Genomic DNA, 20,321 nt, shown 5'->3' with positions numbered 1-20,321 from the left:
CACAAGAGTTCATGTGTGTGTCTTTCCAAGATGTTGTGGTCTAGCAAACAGCAGCAACAGGGATCCCCCTCCTGGATTTTTGTGACACCCCATTGTTCCAGTTCAGACCAAGAGATTCCAGTTCAGAAGGCTCCAAAGAGACCATCCCACAGAGATGAGGTTCTTGTGTTCAACAACAGAGCATCTGCTCTGAGCCTGACTCAACCTTAGACCTTTGCTGAGCACTTTCTGTTGTTATTTTTTTTTTAATTGGATTTTTTTTGGGGGGGGGGGGGGAGTTTGGTTTGGGGATTTTTCTTCTTTTTTTTTTTTTTTTTTTTTTTTTTTCTGAAGCTTTAAGTCATATCTGGGAGAAAGATGGTTTCTACAGGGCCTATGGGAAAGCAATCACTCACCTATGGCTCCATTTCCTGAATGTAAAGCAGCAGGAATGGTTTTTAACAAACCAGACTCAGAATGTTTGCGTTCCTGAGAACAAGTTTTTGCTCTGTGAGGTCCCAGAAAGACTTACCCCGTAACACATCCCATTATTATTTCATTAGTGCTTGAGTAGGTCAGTCCCAATCACCCTCTGTTGGCTTCCAATTACTTCAAGAAAATTCCAGCCCAGACCCACTCTCCAAATTTTGTCACAGTGCTATCCCTAGCTCAGGGATTTGAGGATTTCAACTTGGTTTGCAAGATATTTGTCAAGTTGTAACACAAAAATCTACCTTTAGACTTGCTGGAAATGGAAGAAAGTTAACTCAGAGAAAAGAAAAAAAAAGTAATTGTTTAATCTCTAATCTAACTTACTTTTAAGAGCTCCATACATTCTGTATTTTTATTACACATTTACAAATACTGACAAAAAAAAAGGCAGAACACCAGAAATTAGTAGAAAAATTAAATAGCTTTCCGGTAGTTGAAGTTCTGCCACCTGTAATACTTTGTCAACAAAATGGATTACGGCATTTGACTATAAACTTTCCCCAAATACTTTCTTCTTTTCCTAATTTTTTAAGCAAAATAAACAGGAGAACACATGTAAGCCAAAAGACAATTAGTGTTTCATCCAGTAAAAAAATCTGATTAGTATAGTTAATGTCAAAGTGAAGATTTTATGCTCCCTACTCTATTTTCTGTGATTGCTTCTCCCCTTCATAATTGGCTTTAAGAATGTATATACTCATTATACATTACAATCTCCTTGTTTTGTTTAGCAACACAGGAGCTTTGCAGTGAAATTTGTATTAGATAAAAGATATGTGCCTTTTTGGTTATACCATTCATTTTTATTCATAATTATTAATTTATGTTCCTGTTGGACTGAAGAGATGCCTCTGGGGAAAAGAGAACACACACACAAAAGATAAATACCCCAAAATAAACCCAAACCAAAAAACCAAGACAAGCTCAAACCTACACACCTTGTAAGTTTACTCCTATACAGCTTGGCTGAGTAAATTAACCTGTACATAACCTTTTTTTAGAAGAAATCTCACAATTATAAAGAGTAGTGAAGAGGGTAAAAAATGATACAGCCAAAAGGGACATTATCATGTGTATGAAATCTAGATTTATCAAAATAAAAACATCTTGTGTCTACAGATGACATTAGATACACTTAATTTTAGAAATGAAAGAAAAGATGTAAGAAATAAGTCCTGTCTTGATCTTGCAGCAGAAACTCCCTGCTGTTACTGCTTGTTTCTAAAACACAGGTTTCTGTTTTCCTTAATCATTCTCAGCACAGAATATACCTTTATTCTTATCACTTTTCGTATATTTGTTTCTCCACTGACTCTCAATCTAAAATATTTTGTTATTTCTTTATTATTTTTGTGTCTTGATCTCACAGAATATTTCCTACATATTTCTTGGCCCGACAACAGAAACCTCTATTGAATGCAAGGAGTGAGTGACACAGTTTGCCTGGTGAGATCCAGAAAATAGTAGTCAAGTTTGACATGTGAAGCTGTCCAGAGCCAATTTATAGCAGTGAATGAAAATTATATTATATGATTCAACTACAGGAGCCAACCTGATTCCCCAGCCAGAGAACTTGCCACCAGAGGCAATTATGGAACATTTACTACTCTGTTCAAAAATACTGTGCTGGCTTCAGCTGCAGTATTTACTGGAAGCCTGGGAAAATTATTATAATTTTCTTTTAGGAGGAAGAAAAGTGTTAAATGCAAAACTGTCATTTTTTTATCCACGAAGTTTATGGTTTCTACATGCTTATATTCCTGGTAAAAGAAAAAAATCCTGCCTTTAAGAAGCTGAGAACTTCACAGTTAGTTGTTAATAAACATGAAAATGTTGTGGAGCAGTTAATTTTATATAAAAAAAAAATAATTTTACTATAATAAATAGTTACCAGTGCTCAACCTTTTCATAATAGCTTTTCTGATTTTATTTTAATTGGTGGAAAATTCACTTTGAATATACCAATAATTTAAATGCCCAGACATTGTTCATCACCTTCCTCAAATCACGAAAGCTTCATAAAGATTCCTGGCTCTCCTGAAATACACACTCCTACAGGTATTAAAGAACAGAGAAGGGAATTTCTTCCTGAGGCAATCTTGGAAACAACAATCAGAGCAAACCTGTCTATCTGCAGGTCAGTCTGAAACACTGCCCAGCACAGTGGTACCCTCATGACAGCAATTCTCTATTAAATTTGTCAGGAAAGCATTCATTACAGTTAGAACAAGTAGAACACCACATTTCAAAGTGATTGCCTTGCAGACAATTAGGTTTGTGTTCATTTTGCCAGAACCATTAGGAAACCAAGAGTTAAGCACATCAGATCCTTCCTGTGTGCTCAAACCCCAGATTTTTTCCCAAGTGTAGGAGTTACACACCAAAATCACACACTGCTCACACCCACAAAAATATCAGTCACCAACTCAGCTACCAGGAGTGAGAATGATAAACTAAACCAACGCAGAACAAGTGACTAAAACTGACCTTAAGCCAAACCTAGGTGCTGGGGGGAAGGCTGCCATCCTGGTTTACTCTGCTCAGCTGTCAGATGGAGCTGTGGTTGTTCTCTCACCAGACACGGTGCCTAAGCAGCACTTTTCCTTGAGGGACTGACAGCCTCTTTACTCTGTCTGGAGCAATTACATCAGCACTTAACCAAACAGTCCTCGTGTGTGATTCAGACACATCCTATCCAGCATTACCCTTGCCTTATATAATTACATTTCTCTTAATCTCACCAGGCAGAGAGTATGGTACAGGTTAAGTAACAGTAATAAAGCAAATTTGATATGAGAAAGCCCAAGTTTGATCTAAGATCACTTTCAAGGTCTAAGGATACACTGTAGATTGTGGAGTTTGATTTGTAAGTCTGCAGACTTACAAATTGAGACTTGGCTTTCCAGAGTAATTAGCGTTGCACAGCACAATGTGTTCACAGCACAGCTCCTATTGACTCTTGCTGCAGCTGTGAGTCCTCAGCACTAGTGAATGTCTCAGCTGAGTCAGCCACAGCCCGAGGATTACATCACTAGTGACCACCCAGGAAAAGTCTGTGCAAGTCCCTTGCCCAGAATCAATTAATAAAACCCCTGGCAAGAAGAGAAACACGGTTCTCTGAATATCATTCATGATATTATCTTCCCCACAGTCCCCATTTTACAATTTTCCTGTTTCTGCAACAAGTAAACAGACCCTATATGCACAGGTTCCCTCACTATACATCCATGATACATCCCTAGACAGCAAGGAACCAATCCAGGCTTTTAACAGCAACGTGAGACTATGCTGTTGTTAGAGTGAATACCACAATAAATGTATACAAAAGCTCTGAATGAAGACTGCAGCTAAAAACATTAATTTTGTAATTTTCTGAGTTTTCTTTTACTTTTAAAAAAATATATTCAATTAAAATATAATTTAATATTTAATTTATAACCAAAAGCCGAAACAACTAATTCTACCGCAAGGAAACTTAGGTGTAACAAAAGTATGAGACCTAGACCTCTGCAGTGCTGTCTAAAACTGAAATAGCAGCAGTGAAAGCAGGAAATCTCTGTGTAGAGTTTAACAGTTAATCTCTGCCTAGATAGTCACTAGTGCACAGGGACAGACACACAAATTGTTGTTGGGTTTCCCAAGTGCATGGTGACAAAGGAGGAAGGCTCTGGAAGATTGCTGTGCTTTCTGGTGGGAAGAGACTCCTTGGCTCCATCTTTACCTGCATCACTCTGTCCTGGCCACAAACCCTGCCCAACCCCAATGTCCCAGCTCTCCTGTCACATCCCCACAGCCCACCCTGTGCCCCAGACTCACTGACAGCAATCTCAGGCCTTATCACCAAATATTTCTCACCTTCTCAGACTCACAGCACTTTGCTCGACCTGTCTTGATTTCCTTTGTTCCCAATCCTTCTCCTCCATGTGTTTGGTTGTTTCCTGATTTGAGTTTAGCCTTCTTTTCCCAACAGTTTCCATACTAGCCCAGCTAGTTTTTATTCTTTCAAGCATCTCAATCACAATCCAGCCTTTAGTATTACAATTAAATCAATCCTCCTTTTAAACAATGTTAAGATCCTTCAGATAAGCAGTGCCCAGTGCCAGTGGTCCCTGCTCTGGCACCTTCAGGCATCTCAGCACCAGCACCCCTGAGACCAGCCAGGAGCAGGAGGGCCAGGCTTTGGGGGAGCTGTGCCCTGCTTTCACTCAGGAGGGTCTTGCACTAACTATTATAAAGCACAAAGGCAGGAGTGGTAGTCCCTGCACTACTGTTTTAAAGTGTACAAAATTCTCAGACAAAAGCTGTTCAGAATTCATATCCTAAAATACAGCCTCGCTTGAGGTGATAAATAAAGAATGAGTAGACTGACCTGAGATAGACAAATAGCATGAAAACTTCGTTCTAAAGAAGGGTTAGAGGGAAAGTGTGGCCAGAGGGGGAAAAAATGAATAGGGAGTTACTTATCCCTCTCCTCTACTAGGAGGCATCAAACAGAGCTGCCAAGCAGGATGTTGAAGGAAATACTGTTTGAAACAGTACAGTGCCCCACACCTGGGCATGCAGGAAAGCTGTCCTTACCCTGGCATAAACCCAGCAGTGCCAGAGCTTGGACCCATCCAGCCCATGTCCTGAGCCAACAGCAGCCCAAACCACGCACTGAGGGAAAGCCACACTTGCTGCCCTCCTGTTTGTCACAACGTCCTTCCGAGCTCCCACAAGCTGCAGGGCAGTGACTCTTGCAGGCACAGTTGGGAGCTCAGGGTTTAACAAGTCTCTGCTACAGCCTTGGCTCTGCTGCCTCCATGGGCTGAGCTGTCACTCAGTCTGACAGGCACTGGCTGCAAGGCTGCAATGAAGTCTGAGCAGAAAATCAGATTCTTTGGAGGCTGTCTCCTACCGGTTAGTCATCCCTCCTTCCCTATACCTCTGCAAGGTCAAGTCCATTCTGCATTCACTCTAAGCTCCCTATTTACCTTGTATGCACCCTTTCTAAATAAATGCAACTTCTCCTTTTATTGTAGATGCTGTTTCAATGTACTGAAATGACTATATTGTTCATTTCCAACAAACCACCAAGCCATATTTGTTTTGGTATTTCTTTGTCAGTATATGCCTCCAGGTGCTTAATGACTTTTGTTTTCATCCAAGTATTCATGCAAAACTTTTCTCTGCTTATTCTCATGTGTTTCTCTATAACATGCACTGTTCATTTCTCCTCTGAAAAGCACAAGAGAACCACTTTGTAAGCAGAGAATCTTTCATAGCGTTCAGCACACAGTCTGTATTCCTCAGCTTCAATTTCTTGTAACTCATTTTTCCTCAGTCAATTTGGCTGCTGATGTCAGCTCCCCACTGAACACAAAGCTTTATGAAAAAATGAATTGCATTCTGTACATTCTTGCTACCTACTTTATGAAATTATGAAAAAGCAAGTCTGCGATAGAGATTTCTGGCTTTCCTAAATTTTTTATTTCATAATAAACATTCTTGACATGAAGATCTTCACCTCGAGAAAAAGGGGTAATAGAGTAACACAACAGACCTCTAAGTTACATGTAGCAGAGGTCAGCAGCAAGGGAAAATTAGTGTTATATGATGCTTGATTTATGTCCCATGACACGTGAGTTACCTGTTTTGTGATAGGGTTTTATCAACAAAAACAATTATAGGACTTGCTGGCAGCTTTGTCAGAGAAGTTTCTGCCTACCCATGCTAATGAAGAAAGGTAGGAAGGCTGAATAAAAGATCTTTAATTAATACTGAAACAGAGTGAAATGTAGGTCACTTTTAATAACTGCGTTAGAGCAACAGCTCTGTGTTTCACTTTTGTAGAACAGTTTGTCAGTCAAGGGTTCTTGTCAGACACAATTTGGCTCATAAAGAAATACTGAGTTAAAGGGAAATACAAGAACTAGTTGAACTCAAGCTCCTTGGGGTTGGATATTGGGACCAGCAGTGTGTAACATCTCTGCTGACATGGGCAGTGGGATTGAGTGCATCCTCAGCAGGTTTGCCAAAAGCACCAAGCTGGCAAAGGTGGTGTGGTGGTTGACCCACTGGAGGGAAGGGATGCCATCCAGAGGGACCTGGATAGGCTGGAGAGGTCGGTCCATGCAAACCTCATGGAGTCCAACACGGCCAAGAGCAAGGCCCCGCACCTGGATCAGGGCAATCCTAAGCACACAAACACAAGGCTGGGTGGAGAATGGATTGAGAGCAGCCCTGAGGAGAAGGACTGTGGGTGTTGGTTGTGAAGGAGCTCAGCATGACCCAGCAGTGAGTGCCTGCAGCTCAGAGCCACCCGCACCCTGCACCGCATCCAAAGCGGCACGACCGGCAGGTTGAAGGAAGGGATGGATTCTGCCCCCCTGCTCCACTCTTGTGGGACTCCACCTGGAGTGCCACGTTCAGCTCATGGGCCCACGGGGTAAAAAGGGCAGGGAGCTCCTGTTGGAGCAAGTCCAGAGGACAATGAGAGGTCTGGAGCCCCTCTGCCCTGGAGGCAGGCTGGGAAAGCTGAGGGGGTTCACCTGGAGACAAGAAGGCTCCGAGGAGACCTGAGAGCCCCTTCCAGGGCCTGAAGGGGCTCCAGGAGAGCTGGAGAGGGACTGCAGACAAGGGATGGAGGGACAGGACAAGGGGGAATGGCTTGAAACTACCAGAGGGCAGGGTTAGATGGGATATTAGGAAAAAATTCTTCCCTGTGAGAGTGGTGAGGCCCTGGCACAGGCTGCCCAGAGAAGCTGTGGCTGCCCCATCCCTGGAAGTGTCCAAGGCCAGGTTGGACGGGGTTTGGAGCAAGCTGGGCTAGTGGAAGGTGTCCCTGCCCATGGCAGAGGGGTGGAATGAGATGGTCTTCAGGATCCCTTCCTTAACATTCTATGATCCTATGAGTTTATTCTTTATTGTAGTGAATTTTGCTATGTAGCAGTATGTCTACAGCAACAAGAGATGGATGAGTCCCGTGACTACCCAATATTTGAGTTCATACAGTGTAGACTGTAAAAGCTGGCTGGATGTCAGAAAACTCTGTGTGACAAGCACCTAAATAGGAAAAGAACTGATCTGCATTCCCTATGGACTAACCAAAAGCAAACTGGTTTAATGTAACAGTATTTCAGGACCACAGTAGCATGAAGTCATGGATACAGAAATAGAAGATTCCGATTCCTAAAGGTAGTAAAGACAAATAATTCTGTAAAACTAGCATCTAATTTCACCACACAAGTCACAAAGCTGTTAAAAAATTGGGAATAACAAAATGCGGAAGACAAGAAATAGAAGGTAAAATCAGCAGGGACAATGTGCTCTGATGTCCTAATTCATTATAAATGCGTTCTGCCAAGCTATCAAGACATCCTTCCATCTCATGGGGGAATCACCAACTAGAAATAAAAAAGGACTGTGTGTTTCTTTTACTGACTACAGAACTGTAATTCCAGGTTTGTGAGATGCAAACACAATCTGAACTTAATACACCAAGAACTTCATCTCGCTTTTAGGTAGGGCGACGTCAAACAATATCTTAAATTACAATAAAGAATGTTTTGAGCTCTTAGAGGAAAAGAACAAAAGCAAAGAGAACAACTACACTATACCTGATAACAGAATAGTTTTCAAAACATGTGCCTTTCTTCCACACAGAAGGCCCAGACATGGAATAAAAACGGAGAGACAAGGAAAAGAACGCATTACACTGGCACTTACATTTCCCAAATGTCCTCTGGCAGGTTAGCTGGGATTTCTGTTAAGCCCCTTCCTCGACAATCCACTACATTGTTGCTGCAGGTGCAGGCAGATGGGCAGGTGATGGAACTGGCACTGCACGAGGGAGGTTCAGACTGGGAACCTGAGACAGAACGAAAACATTGAACGTTAGTTTTAAAAAATGATCAGCAGAGATTTTAACAACTAAATACATCAGGCTTGGAGTTTTCCAGATCCTTTCACTGTATAAAGTAATAATTTATTTGGATTCAGTGAACATTATGTGCTACACATCAACTGCAGAGAAAAATGTGTAGAAGATTACTGTGTTCTTATTCCTCCTCAGTCTCCAGTCTATCAATCTCTTTCCCTCATGAACACTTCTTTGGTCTCCTCCATGATCAGCCCTATCAAATTATTCAAAGATTTCAAAATTAAACCTCAGGATCAAGTCGTATTTCCAAAAGTTATCTCTGCTTAGAAGTTTCTGTTACACAAACACTTCTTGAGTATTTTTACATACTGAGAGAAGACTGTCATCAATGATGACTTATGTTTTTGAAATGAGGTAACGTTATGGCATCAGACTGGAAACAGAAAGCCAGTTTTTTCAAGATTAGACAATGCAGTTAATGGAAACACAAAAAGAATTTAGAAATATATGAGTTCAAACCTTCAAACCCTTCCTTGAGTTAGTAATACCACTGAGAGACACAAAGCTTCTCACAGAGCGAAGGTGTAGCACGAAGACATTGCTCTATATCCATTTTAGTCAATTCATAAGATTCAGGTTTAATTAGGTGTCATTAAGTTTTTTTTGAAACTGTAGCAATTATGTCAATTTTACTCAAATGGTTATGATTCTTACACTGGAAGTTCTGATATATGCATACACTTAGCCATAGATAAAATGGGTTTGCTATGCTAATGGAGGTTATCAAGATGTAGCAGTTATTGGTTTATTTATAGTGAGTCATGTTTCCAAAGTACATGGAACACAAGGAACCTCGGGTACCAGACACAGCTAAATGTGAAGGCTTGAGCTGGTAAAAAGTGACAAAAGTCGTGGCAGATTGGCCTTTTGGCTGGAAAAACTAGAATATCATAGTTGTCAAATCACAAATACATGCAAAACCATTAAACAACTATACACAAATCTGTGCATTCTTGGGATTTGTCTTGGGAAAGATCTATGATATGATCCATGAATTAAAACTGCAGGTGACAAAAAGTCAAAAGAATATTTTTTTGCATCAACTTGCAATCCAGTGTTCATTATGACAACCAAAATGTTATAAAAATTCTTATAAATTGTCTCTCTTGATTTATGCCTTTGATTTATGCTCAGTTTAGCCCTTAACTATGCACAACAATGTCAACTTGTACATCAAGACTACTCACGTTCCTGTTTGCAAAGCATTGTGAACAGCACAGAAAAGCCACCACGGGAAAGCCACTCAGTGGCACCTCTAAGTATCATTATTTTGACAGGCAGGTACAGTTTGAAAAGGCATCAGCTGAAAACTTCTACAGATTGACTTTACACTTGCTGGAAAGCAAAAGGCAATTACTGCAAAATCATGCCTTCCGTCAGAAAGGCACTGAATTCTGAAGGGAAGTCACTGCAGTTTGTCTGAATTTCCTTGAGTTCAAGCAAGCTGTCACCCCCTTTCAATATTATTTTGTAACCAGGGATGACAGAACTGCCTTGTATTAAAATACACTACCAAGTTTCAGGGTAAGATCACCATTTAAACTGTGTGCAAAGTGTTGCCAAGTTCAAGTAACGGGTTTGAAATGTTTTTATTGGGTCACCACCTGACTTTCTGTCAGGAGAGCAGGAGAAAACTGTGGGTTTCATGGCACTGTATGTGTTTTAAATACAGCTTTCACTGATGCTAATCAGAGCTATGAGTGACTGCAGTTTGGCAGACCAGGCCCCAGAGCTCCAATTCAGGCATCCAGAAATAAGATTTTCAGAGGTAGTGACCACCTAGGAAAAAAAGGATCTCAAAGGAAATTTTCAGTCCAGCATGGGCAGGAGTCAAATGCATTCTTTGTGAGAGTGGGCAGCTGCTTTCACCAGGAGGTGATCCTAATGATCCTTGTCTTTGCTAAAATATCCTATCTCATTTATAGTCCTCTTTCCAGCCACTGGGATAGTTGCAGATAAGGAGTTTACCATCAACAGTCTTTCATCTCAACACAGAGCTGGTTTCAGTGTCACCCACAAGAATCATCTGGGCAAAAATCTACTGTAAAAATTAATTCAATAATGCAATTAAAATCTAAATCCATATGCATATGGTCCAAGGAAACAAATTTATAATTATCAGGCACCTCGAACTTTGACTTGTCCAGTTTCAAAATCTTATTATTGTCTTAACATAGTCTACACACATGACCATGCATTTAATATAGTGTTTAAGGGGTAGCTATTTGAACTGAACAAGACAAAACAATGTTGCTAGTTAAACAAGCACATGTATAACAGGCAGGCAAGCAGCTCTCTGGGGTCTGTCTTCTGGCCACAGAAATGCAGGGCACCATTGTCAGTGAATAGAATTCCTGCAAAATTAACAGTGCTCTGCTCCAAAAGCATTGCCAGCTTTGCCAATCTAAGGCAAGTCTAAGGTTTCTGTTATATTTTAACTGTGACTACTCCCCAAAGTAGTTTATATTGCCTCAAAACATGCACTGCTCTCTATTAAGTTTAAGAACAAGAAATTTGCTCTTGGAACCTGACTGCTAATATTTTACATTTTCTCTCTGCCTGCCTACCTTGTGGTGCCATGGGCAAAACTAAATGAAGGAGTGAAGTGCAAACGAGCTACTGAAAGCTTTTAGGGATAAGGAGAAATTATCCAACTGGAAAGAAATACTTCAGAGCAATCCTTGCTCTTTGGGAGGCAAGAAGTTGGCAGCAAGGTCAAATCTTCCCCACATCCTTTATCACCACACATCTGATGTGCTTTCTGAAGTGGCTTTGTAGCAGGGGGAAAATGCATTTTGCACTGTTATAACACTACCACGTATCACTGTGGGTTAGAGGAGCAGTAATACCCTCCCTTTTTGTTAGGGCACAACATCAAAACACCTGATGGATTGCCAGTTGGAGTTCAAAGGGTCTTTTCTGACTCTACTGCATCTAAATCAACGCTAGAAGAGTCAGTGGGACTCGGCTCAGCACCTCCACAGTTTGTGTGATGCAGTGTTGCAGGGGGATCTGCACTGGAGGAATGGCATGAAAGGAGGGGATTATATAAAGCAGTCTGAAAAGAAAGAGGAGGGATAGAAACACAAGTCTGTCTGGCAGAAAAAAACAAGCAGCAAGAGTAGAATTATAAAATTACAAGGGCTGGAAAAGCCCTCTAAGATCATTAACTCAGCACTGCAGTTCTATCACTAAACCACATCCCTAAGCACTATGAGCACAGCCCTTTAGAGCAGGTGAAATTCTTTCTTCTTCATGACCAAAAGCAGACCTAGACCGTAGATTTCTGAAAACTTTAATGATAAAATGACTTTGTGCGTAAATTATTATTATTATTAAATGTTTTCTCTTGTTTCTCCTCGGCAAAGAGCAAAATACTGTATTACACACACACTCAACAGGTATTTAGCACATCTGATTCAACAGCTCCACTTAAATGAGGATCTATTGTTATCAGATCTATAGAATTAAAGTACAAAAAAATCCAAGAGAGATTAATCAGTTTAAAGTTTGTATAGTTGTGGGGAGCTGGTAAAGAAAGGACTGGTCAAGAAAACAAGTCTAAGTAGTCTATGGAATATAAAGTTATTAAAATTTGGGTATGACTTTCCCAGGTATGCAGAGTATGAGCATACAGACACATCAAGGGCCCCAAGGCAACACAACCTCTAAAGAAAGGTATTTGAAATCCAAAAAAAAGATTTTCCTTCTGCTGCCAATACTTCTCCAAAAGGAAAGACACAGGAAAGACAGAATTATTCCAGGAATTCTCTGTGTCCTCCACAAGTGCAGTAAACTCCTTATGGAGTGGATGCAGCCAAAGGAAATGGCCACAGACAAGCCAGTTGTATTTATATTATCTATCTCCCTTCTGAAGTTGTTCTTATGATCTGTCATTTTGCCATCTCAGATCTTTTCTGTTACACAGCAGCCCTAGTTCACCACGTTAATTATATTTTTCTCTAAGAGATAAAAATCATCAACTCAATTATACATTTTGCTGTAAGAAAAACACTAACAACATGTGGAAGCTAAAATGGGAAAGTGATTTAACAAAAATTACTGTGCTTTTTGTGCCTGATGTAATGGAATGATAAGGTCAGTGATTATGATAGTTAATATCTGGCAGCACTTGATTTTAGTCTCAGACTATGGGTTAGGGGGAGAGAGAAAAGAGGAGAGACTTAGGACCCAGCAGTTTACAGAGAAATTAAATGCTTTTTTTCCAAATGAGCTTCTAATTAGCTTCTACCCTTTTAAATGCAGCAAACAGACTGATATTATAATTATCAGAATAGAATGGTTATGGTGTATAAATGGACAGTTTAAATGTCACAGGCATCTAAAATAAATTTTGCAATTACTAAATAAACTAAATAATCTCATTTTCACTGACACCCAATTACAGCACACTAAGTAGTGTGTTTTATTACCTCCTCACCTATCCAGCTGCCTTTGCAGCAGCTCTTTTCCACCAGCAAAACACAGCTAATTGTAAAGAATATTAATGGATATTAAGATAAATCTGACAGGGCTTACAGGTTAAAAATCTGTGGCGAGTTTACATAATTTTAAGTATACCAGACACGAAATTATTGATCAATAAACAAAACACTATGAGTATTGCAGATCCATGGATACAGTCTGACCTTTTGAGGTTTAATTAAATAACCCATGGGAACTTCTGACAGTGCTGGGACCTCTGAAATCAATTATTATTGCATGAGCTATAGTCTGCACTAAATTCCCAGCGACACACACTCAAAGAGCCACCTAAAACAGATGTATTGCTCCTGACTGGTGTCTGCATCCCAGCATAAAGGTACATTTGAGCACACACAGTCCTGCAGAGAGGGAATCACAAGGGAATCACAGCTGACCTTCTGCAAAGCCAACATTCCTTATGGATGGCAAATATTCCTCTAACGGACAAAATTTGCACAAATGTGTTTACTCTACAATAAATGGGCAGCAAATGCTTTATGCAAATATTTCCATCTACGATTGTTCAACAGTTATTCATTGAGCACAGCTCTAAGATTTATGATTAGTAACTTGAGCCCCTAATTGAGGATGTTAATACCATCAAGTTCATGGTATGCAAAAATTTTCTAGTCATGAATATTCATTATTTGATTCTACTTCACTGCTTTGCTGAACGTTCCCAAACAGTAAATGTATCTGTTAAAAATTCCTGGCACACGAGCACAAGTGCTCTGTGGGCAAAAGTCAACACTAATCAGTTTACAAATAAATATCGAGGAGTAAAACCAGAAATATCCAATTGCAGTGAAAGGAAGGTCTGGCTTAATGGATGAAGACTACTTTATTCCACAAAATCCTACTTAGCATGTTTCAGACTCTATCAGTAAGGCAACACCATTGAAAGTCAGATCTTACTTCACACTACCTTATCCTAAAAGCACTAGTATTCCAATTATTTCATTAATAGCACCAAAATTATATAGAATACTTCTAAGCAAAATGGAAAAGAAGTAGAACAAAGAAAGAGGCTCACCTGTAACCACAGAGGTTGAACAGGTAGATTTGGTCTTCTGAAGGATTAATAAAACATAATCTGTGAGACAACTGAAGTCTGTGCAAAACTATGACAAAGGTGGTTTTCTCTCAGGGAAATTTATTCCACCTAAGCCTTCCACAGGAGGGATTGAAAAGGCAGAATATTTCCTATGCCCTGTGCCCACTCTGAGCCTTTTTTCCAAGGTCTTTCTCCAGCCCTGTCAACACATATGTGTGTCCATAAATGTTCTCCTGAAAGAGTTCTGTGGGTTTGTATATTGTTTGGTCTTCCAAAGCAGGTCAAAGACTAAAATAATGCTACTAGAAAGTCTTAAAAGATGTAGTGCTTTTGCCCATGCACACTCATCACATTAATGCCAATTCCACAACTTGTATCAGCAGTCTCAGAGGTGCATGTGACACTTAAAAATAGGTCCAGAAATAATGCAGAGAACTTATAAATATATTCAAGCATAAAAATGAAGAGGAAGATAAATAATTTAAGTGGAAGGATACCACCTGTACTAGGTTAAAAGACAGATAATGGTCATGATCAATTGTAAGCCTATGATGGGAGTACAGTTCTAAACAGGTGATCCATCCTGAACTGTTTCACAGGGAAATCTGATGAAGTTCTGGAAGAAATAGGAAAAGTTTAAGACTATGCTTCGAGCCCTTGGGTTTTTTTTGCTGCTACTTGAAAAGGAGTTTTAAATACCACGTGGCTTTGTTTGATCCTGCCACAGCTAAAGTGAGGCTTTCCCTTCCTTGGCACTACAGCTGGGCTCTTCAGGGGGAGGAGGAAGATGGGATTCACTCCAGCCAGAAGCATTACAGCTTCACACAGCTATTCAGGGATGGCTGGCATAATGTGACTATTCTCCTGATAATGACATCCAAGGGATCCAGCCTGGTCAGATGAGGAAACACCTTTTTCCAGCGGAGTGGGCAAGGACTGAAAAGTGAAGCATCATCCCCTTCCCAGGGCCACCTGGGGATTCCATGGACCAAATTCTTTGACATTTGGAACACACTAAGGAAGGAGGGGTAACACTGACCTTTCCTGCCTTTGTCCTGAGACAAACTGGAGTCATTGCCTTTGGTCTTTTGCAAGAGGCCCCTGGTACATTCGAGCTCTTTATGGTGTCTGGAAATTATAGAATAAAATTCTTACGGATCTCCTGACCTAAACATGTTTGCCTGCCATTACTAGGAGTTAATTCAATGGGCCAGGAGACCCCTTCAGTTTGGGTACAGGGTGTTGTTGGTGCCCAGAGCTGCCAGGGAGGCTGCTGTGAGGAGAGGCTGCAGCAGTTCCAGACGCTTCCTTTCGGCTCCACAGCTCAGCCTGCCCGTGAAGGTGGTGGTGCCTCTGTGAGAATGCACCTGGGAAAGGGCAAAATGCTGTCAGGCAGTAGGGAATGAGGAAAAAAGTGTGAGAGACAGTCCTGCAAGCAGCAAACTCAGAGAGTAAGGAGGGGAAGCAGGTGCTGGAGCAGGTCCTGGTTTCACCCCAGGAGGAGAAGAGTGAGGAGGGAGAGTGTGAGCAGCAGGGTGGCTGATGGTGGGCCACTGCCAACCCACCACGGGTGTAATGCAACTACATAACATCACTAATTTCACTGTCCATAAAGCAGCCCTATGCCTGGTTTAATTACTCTCATTAACTGTGTGTCCATAAATGAGTTGCCAATCACATACATGTATTGAACAGAAGAAACTCTACAGATTTCATACAAAGGCTTGTCCACATCCTCAAAGTCAACCCCGTTCCTGTGTATTTAACACCACTGCTCTCTGTGAACTGGCTCTGAGAACAGTTGTGGCACTGCCATGAAGCTTTTTCTGTACCAAAATACTGCCAACACAACTTGTAATAAAACAAGCTTTGGACATTAACATAAAAGCTAATCATGTTATTATTTTTACAGCAACAGTTCAAAAGCTCAGTGGCAGAATAATTATACCCCAACCTGCCATAATTAAATAAGCATTAAGGCACTATACATACTGCTCTGGGGAACAGAGGGTTCCAAGGAAAAAAAAAAGCTAATTATACTGAAAGGTAAGACATCATTTTCAACAGTAAAGCTAAATTTACTGTAATTAAAAGCCAATTTTCAGCTTTAGTCCTCAAAGAAGTATTAAGTGCCTTAATAAATATGTATTTATCCCTCAGAATTGCAAGATGGTCACCCAAATGAAAAGCACCATATGTGGCATCTTACATACTAAGCAAGTCAAGAAGTAAATTCCTACAGTCTAAAACAACATAACTGCTAGTGCTAGAGTAAACTAAAATTTGTTATTAGAAACTTAATGGAAACATAAAACAAACAAACTGATAAACAGTGATTAGTATCTCTCCAAATCTCCTACAGGATTTCATTTGAGGAGCAACTAACAACTGCACAGTATTGAAAAGTTTCTTTAGACTGGTCATTAATGTTAGTTTGTGGTAGCACATTGTAACAGGAGGTAAAAATTCCATCAGCATTCCACAGAAATTTCCCAAGATCAAATTTAAACCACAATTTTTACCAAAAGGCTTTAAAAGTCTTACGCTGTAAGTCGTGCCTGGACTCCACGCATTATAAGAGCACTTATGGGGTCTTTGAATGGCCAGAAAAAGCAAGAAACAACTTTATAGGGAGGAAGAAAAGGATGCTGTGTCTGACATGACCCACAGGTGACTCTTGTGGAGAAAGGTCAGAGCTGGATGAAATGGTCAAGCTCATTCTAAAAGCAATAAAACAGCTGTACAGTGAGGATGTCCCACATGGCAGGAAGTGACCATTGGCACACACAGAGGAAAAGTTTTCCTCCTTCTCCTCCTCCCAGTTTCCTTATCCAGTTCCTGTGACCATCAGAACCGAGGGTCAGCAGCAGCCTTTCTCTGCATGAGCTGGGATGGACAGCAAGGAGAGAATCCCTCAGGAGCCACTGCCCTGCAGCATTAGCAAACAGTCCTTCCCCCTCTTTAGTTTGCAGGGAGCACCAATCCTCCCTGCTGGCAGCACCTCTCCAGCCCACAGATACACCCTTGCACAGAGTTTTAAACAGCAGCAGATGGGGGGGAGTTCCTCTCCCCACCCACTTCTCCTTTGGCATCTCCTGAATGCTCTCATTAAGACACTAAGCTTGAAGAGTGCTGTTTTATTAGTTACTCCTCAACAATATGTTATGAAATTATTAGTTAAAAAACGGAGCAAGACAATCTCCTGAGCTCCTTGGTCCGGGCCACAGAGTAACAGCTTTGTTTTAAGGCCATTTGACCTCACCTAAACAAATAAATCTGCTGCCTCATTAGGGCTCCCAGTCTGCATGAAGCAGCAGGAAGTTAACATATTTTTCTCTTTATTATACCTCAGCTGCAGTCTCACTACATGAATCAGAAACTCTAGATCTTCAACTGAGATTTGGGTCAATCCACTGTTTTCTTAAAATCAGTATCAGTTTATATAAGCAGAAATCACTGGACACTTGTCTGTGATAATACTTTCTCTCTTGAGTAAATTTCAGACTGAATTTTAACTTGTTTAATCCAAATTATGCATCTTGACTTCTTTCAGGTTCTTGGAGACCCTCTGAATGGCAACTAAGGATCAAGGATCAGAGAAAATGGCTTCTAATAAAAAAAGAGAATGTTTTATTGATCTACCTTCCTTCTCTAGAACGCTTCTTTCATTATTAAAAAAACCCCTATCTTAGAAAAGTACTTAAAAATCACATATTTTACACTTATAAATTTCATCAACTCTTAGAAAAATCAATCTCTGGTCTACTCTAAGAAATCTCATCTAATGTTCATACTCCATTTCAAACACTGCCCACTGTAAAATACATCAAATTACTGGCCAAAATGATAACAAACCTGGACAGCAGCTGAAGTGTGCTACAGTCCCAGTATGAGATTCAGTGCTCCTAAATGCAGCTGCTTTATTGTTAGACAGGCAGTTCAGATGTATTTTTTTCCCCCATGTTTATATTCAGGAAAACCAGAATGATAAAAAAAAATCTAAATGGGGTCACTCAGTGGCTCCTGAACAGAGCCCCGAAAAGACCAAGGGGCTGCTGGTGGTACAACTGCAAAACTTCACAAACCCACTGCTTCAGCTGGCAAAGCTTTACAGCCACACTGATGCAGGTGAAAAAAACCACATTATGACTTGACATAATTGATCAATATGCAGATTAATTTCAACTTCAATAAGTAAAGAGCAGGGAGAAGAAAAATCAAAGAGCTATAATAAAACTTATATGAGAGGAAAATGAAATAAAATTACTATCAGGAGGAGGTCAGGGGAGGACAAGAGACAGACAAATAGGCAGAGAGATAAAGTGTGTTGGAGAGAGGCAGAGAAGGAAAGGCCAGTTGAACAGTGAAGCATCTGAGCATGGGAAGGAAGCTGGGTTTGATCCAGGCAAAGACTGGAAGGCTCTAAGAGGTACTGAGCATAAGCCAGAACCCCCAGATGCTTCTCTGCTAGCTAAGGGAATACAAAAATAAACAAGTCCCAAAGATCAGAGTACAGGTAGTATTTCAACTCATGCTAAGTCTTTACTTAGAGTACTGTCTTCTCCTATCACATCAGTGTGGCAGTGAATGGCAAGGGCATGGTAGAGAGAGAAGAAATACATCATGCTACCTATGTGAAATATATCATGTGAAATATATCTATGTGAAATACACTTCTTTATCTATGTGAAATACAGCATGTTACCTATGTGAAATACAGTCTGCTACCTGTGTGAAATACAGTCTGCTACCTGTGTGAAATACAGCCTGCTACCTTTGTGCAGCACATCAACAAGGGGCTCATCCTCTGGTGCCACACAATTTCCCCTCTTACACATAGTACCTTGTAGGAGACTGTCTCACCAAATGCATCCCAGAGCTCAATAACCAACTGTGCAGGAGGAAGAGTGTGTTTGGAGTTTTCCCTGGGAACAGATGGCCTTAAAGGCAAAGGCCCAGGAAAGCTGTTCTGTCAGGGGTGGCTCTGGAGGAGAGACTCTCCAACGAGGAGGGGACAGCTTGCTGGAGAAGCCAGCCAGAAGGTCCTGGTGGGTGACAGGACTGGCAGCAGGACTCACCTCTCCTCCAATGGTGAGGGGCTGTCGAGTCCCAGCCCCACTCAGGTCTGTCCATGACTTTTCCCCTTCTCCTCAGTAACACAAATCCAATTACACATACTTGCAAACCCATCTCCAGGCAACTGTGCACCACTGAATTCTGCACCTTCACCTCCAGCTCTGAGCCAAATGCTCATGGGCACGAGCAAGTGAAACCCAGAATAGCTCCTCTTGCTGCTCACACTTGGTCCACAAGGGCCATTGGAAACAGCATTTTTATGATTCATGTGCATAAACTGAATAACATTTTTGAAAGACTGACTCCCAGGTTACACAGGTATGACTCAGTTCACCCAGATATATCTGCATGTAACTCTGGCTTCAGCAACACTATCTCGAGAGGCTTTGCTGCTAATGCTTCTAAACATCACAGGACAGGACATGTCTAGAGGGAATCGAGCAATTTGGGTTCCAGTTATGGCACTTCTCTGCCATTGTTTCAATTTTTCTTTTCCAGCTTGGCATGTAGCATTCAAAATCTGCTTCCAAGAAAGTATTTCCCATAAAATTATAAAACACCACTATTTTTGCATGGGGCTCAAAGAATAAAGAGAAGTCAGTTTTGCAATGTTGTTTATCTTCTTTCCCCAAATCATGATTCTATTCTTGCTCCTTTGAAGCATCCAGAAGCACAGGTTTTGAACTGGAATGCTCTGATGAAGCCCATTTCACAGTGAAGGAAAAGCTGAGTTTCCTTTTCCTGCGATGATATTCCCACTGCCATAAAAACACAGGTGCTTAAGATTCTGAGCCTGTACTCAAACAGGGCTACTGTTCACTACTTTCTACTTCAGCTCTTCATAACTGTGATGCAAAGGTGGCTCTCACTGCCAGCTCCAGGCTAGTTACAGTGATTCATACAAGCTCAACTTCTATAAAATTCCTTTGCAGAAGGACAAGTTCAGTTCACTATTCACCATCTGTCCTAGTTTGACTTCATAGTCAAACATTAACAAATTATGCTGTAAAATTAGGAATAAGAACTGTAATAAGGAAAAGGGAAGATTTATATGCTCTTTAAACTAGCTGTCCATGTAGGTTTTGTTGAACTAGCATGTACTAAGCTGAGTTCTCAGCTAAAGCCTCCACTAAAATGAGCTCTTCAAATTAATTTCTTTTTCAGTACATTTCATTTCCCAAATGAGAGTTACACGGATACAGTTGATGTACTGTCTCACTGAAAACTTCTTTCCTTGAATTTTCATTATTTTATATATTTTTAAAAGCAGGCAAATCTTGAGAGTACCCTTATATGCTTTTGATCCAATAGGCA

General features: G+C 40.7%; 1 protein-coding gene across 1 annotated transcript in view; it reads right to left on the bottom strand.

The window, feature by feature from the left end:
• SLIT3 (slit guidance ligand 3) overlaps nt 1-20,321 on the bottom strand; it is a 481,232-nt gene that overhangs the window by 163,719 nt on the left and 297,192 nt on the right. Inside the window, 1 exon segment of the mRNA XM_032702926.1 lies at nt 8,179-8,320. Coding sequence (XP_032558817.1) covers nt 8,179-8,320 — 142 coding nt within the window.

The sequence above is a fragment of the Chiroxiphia lanceolata genome, chromosome 15 (genome assembly GCF_009829145.1).
Source record: "Chiroxiphia lanceolata isolate bChiLan1 chromosome 15, bChiLan1.pri, whole genome shotgun sequence".
Classification (NCBI taxonomy): Eukaryota; Metazoa; Chordata; class Aves; order Passeriformes; family Pipridae; genus Chiroxiphia; species Chiroxiphia lanceolata.
This window is presented reverse-complemented; position numbering and strand designations above follow the sequence as displayed.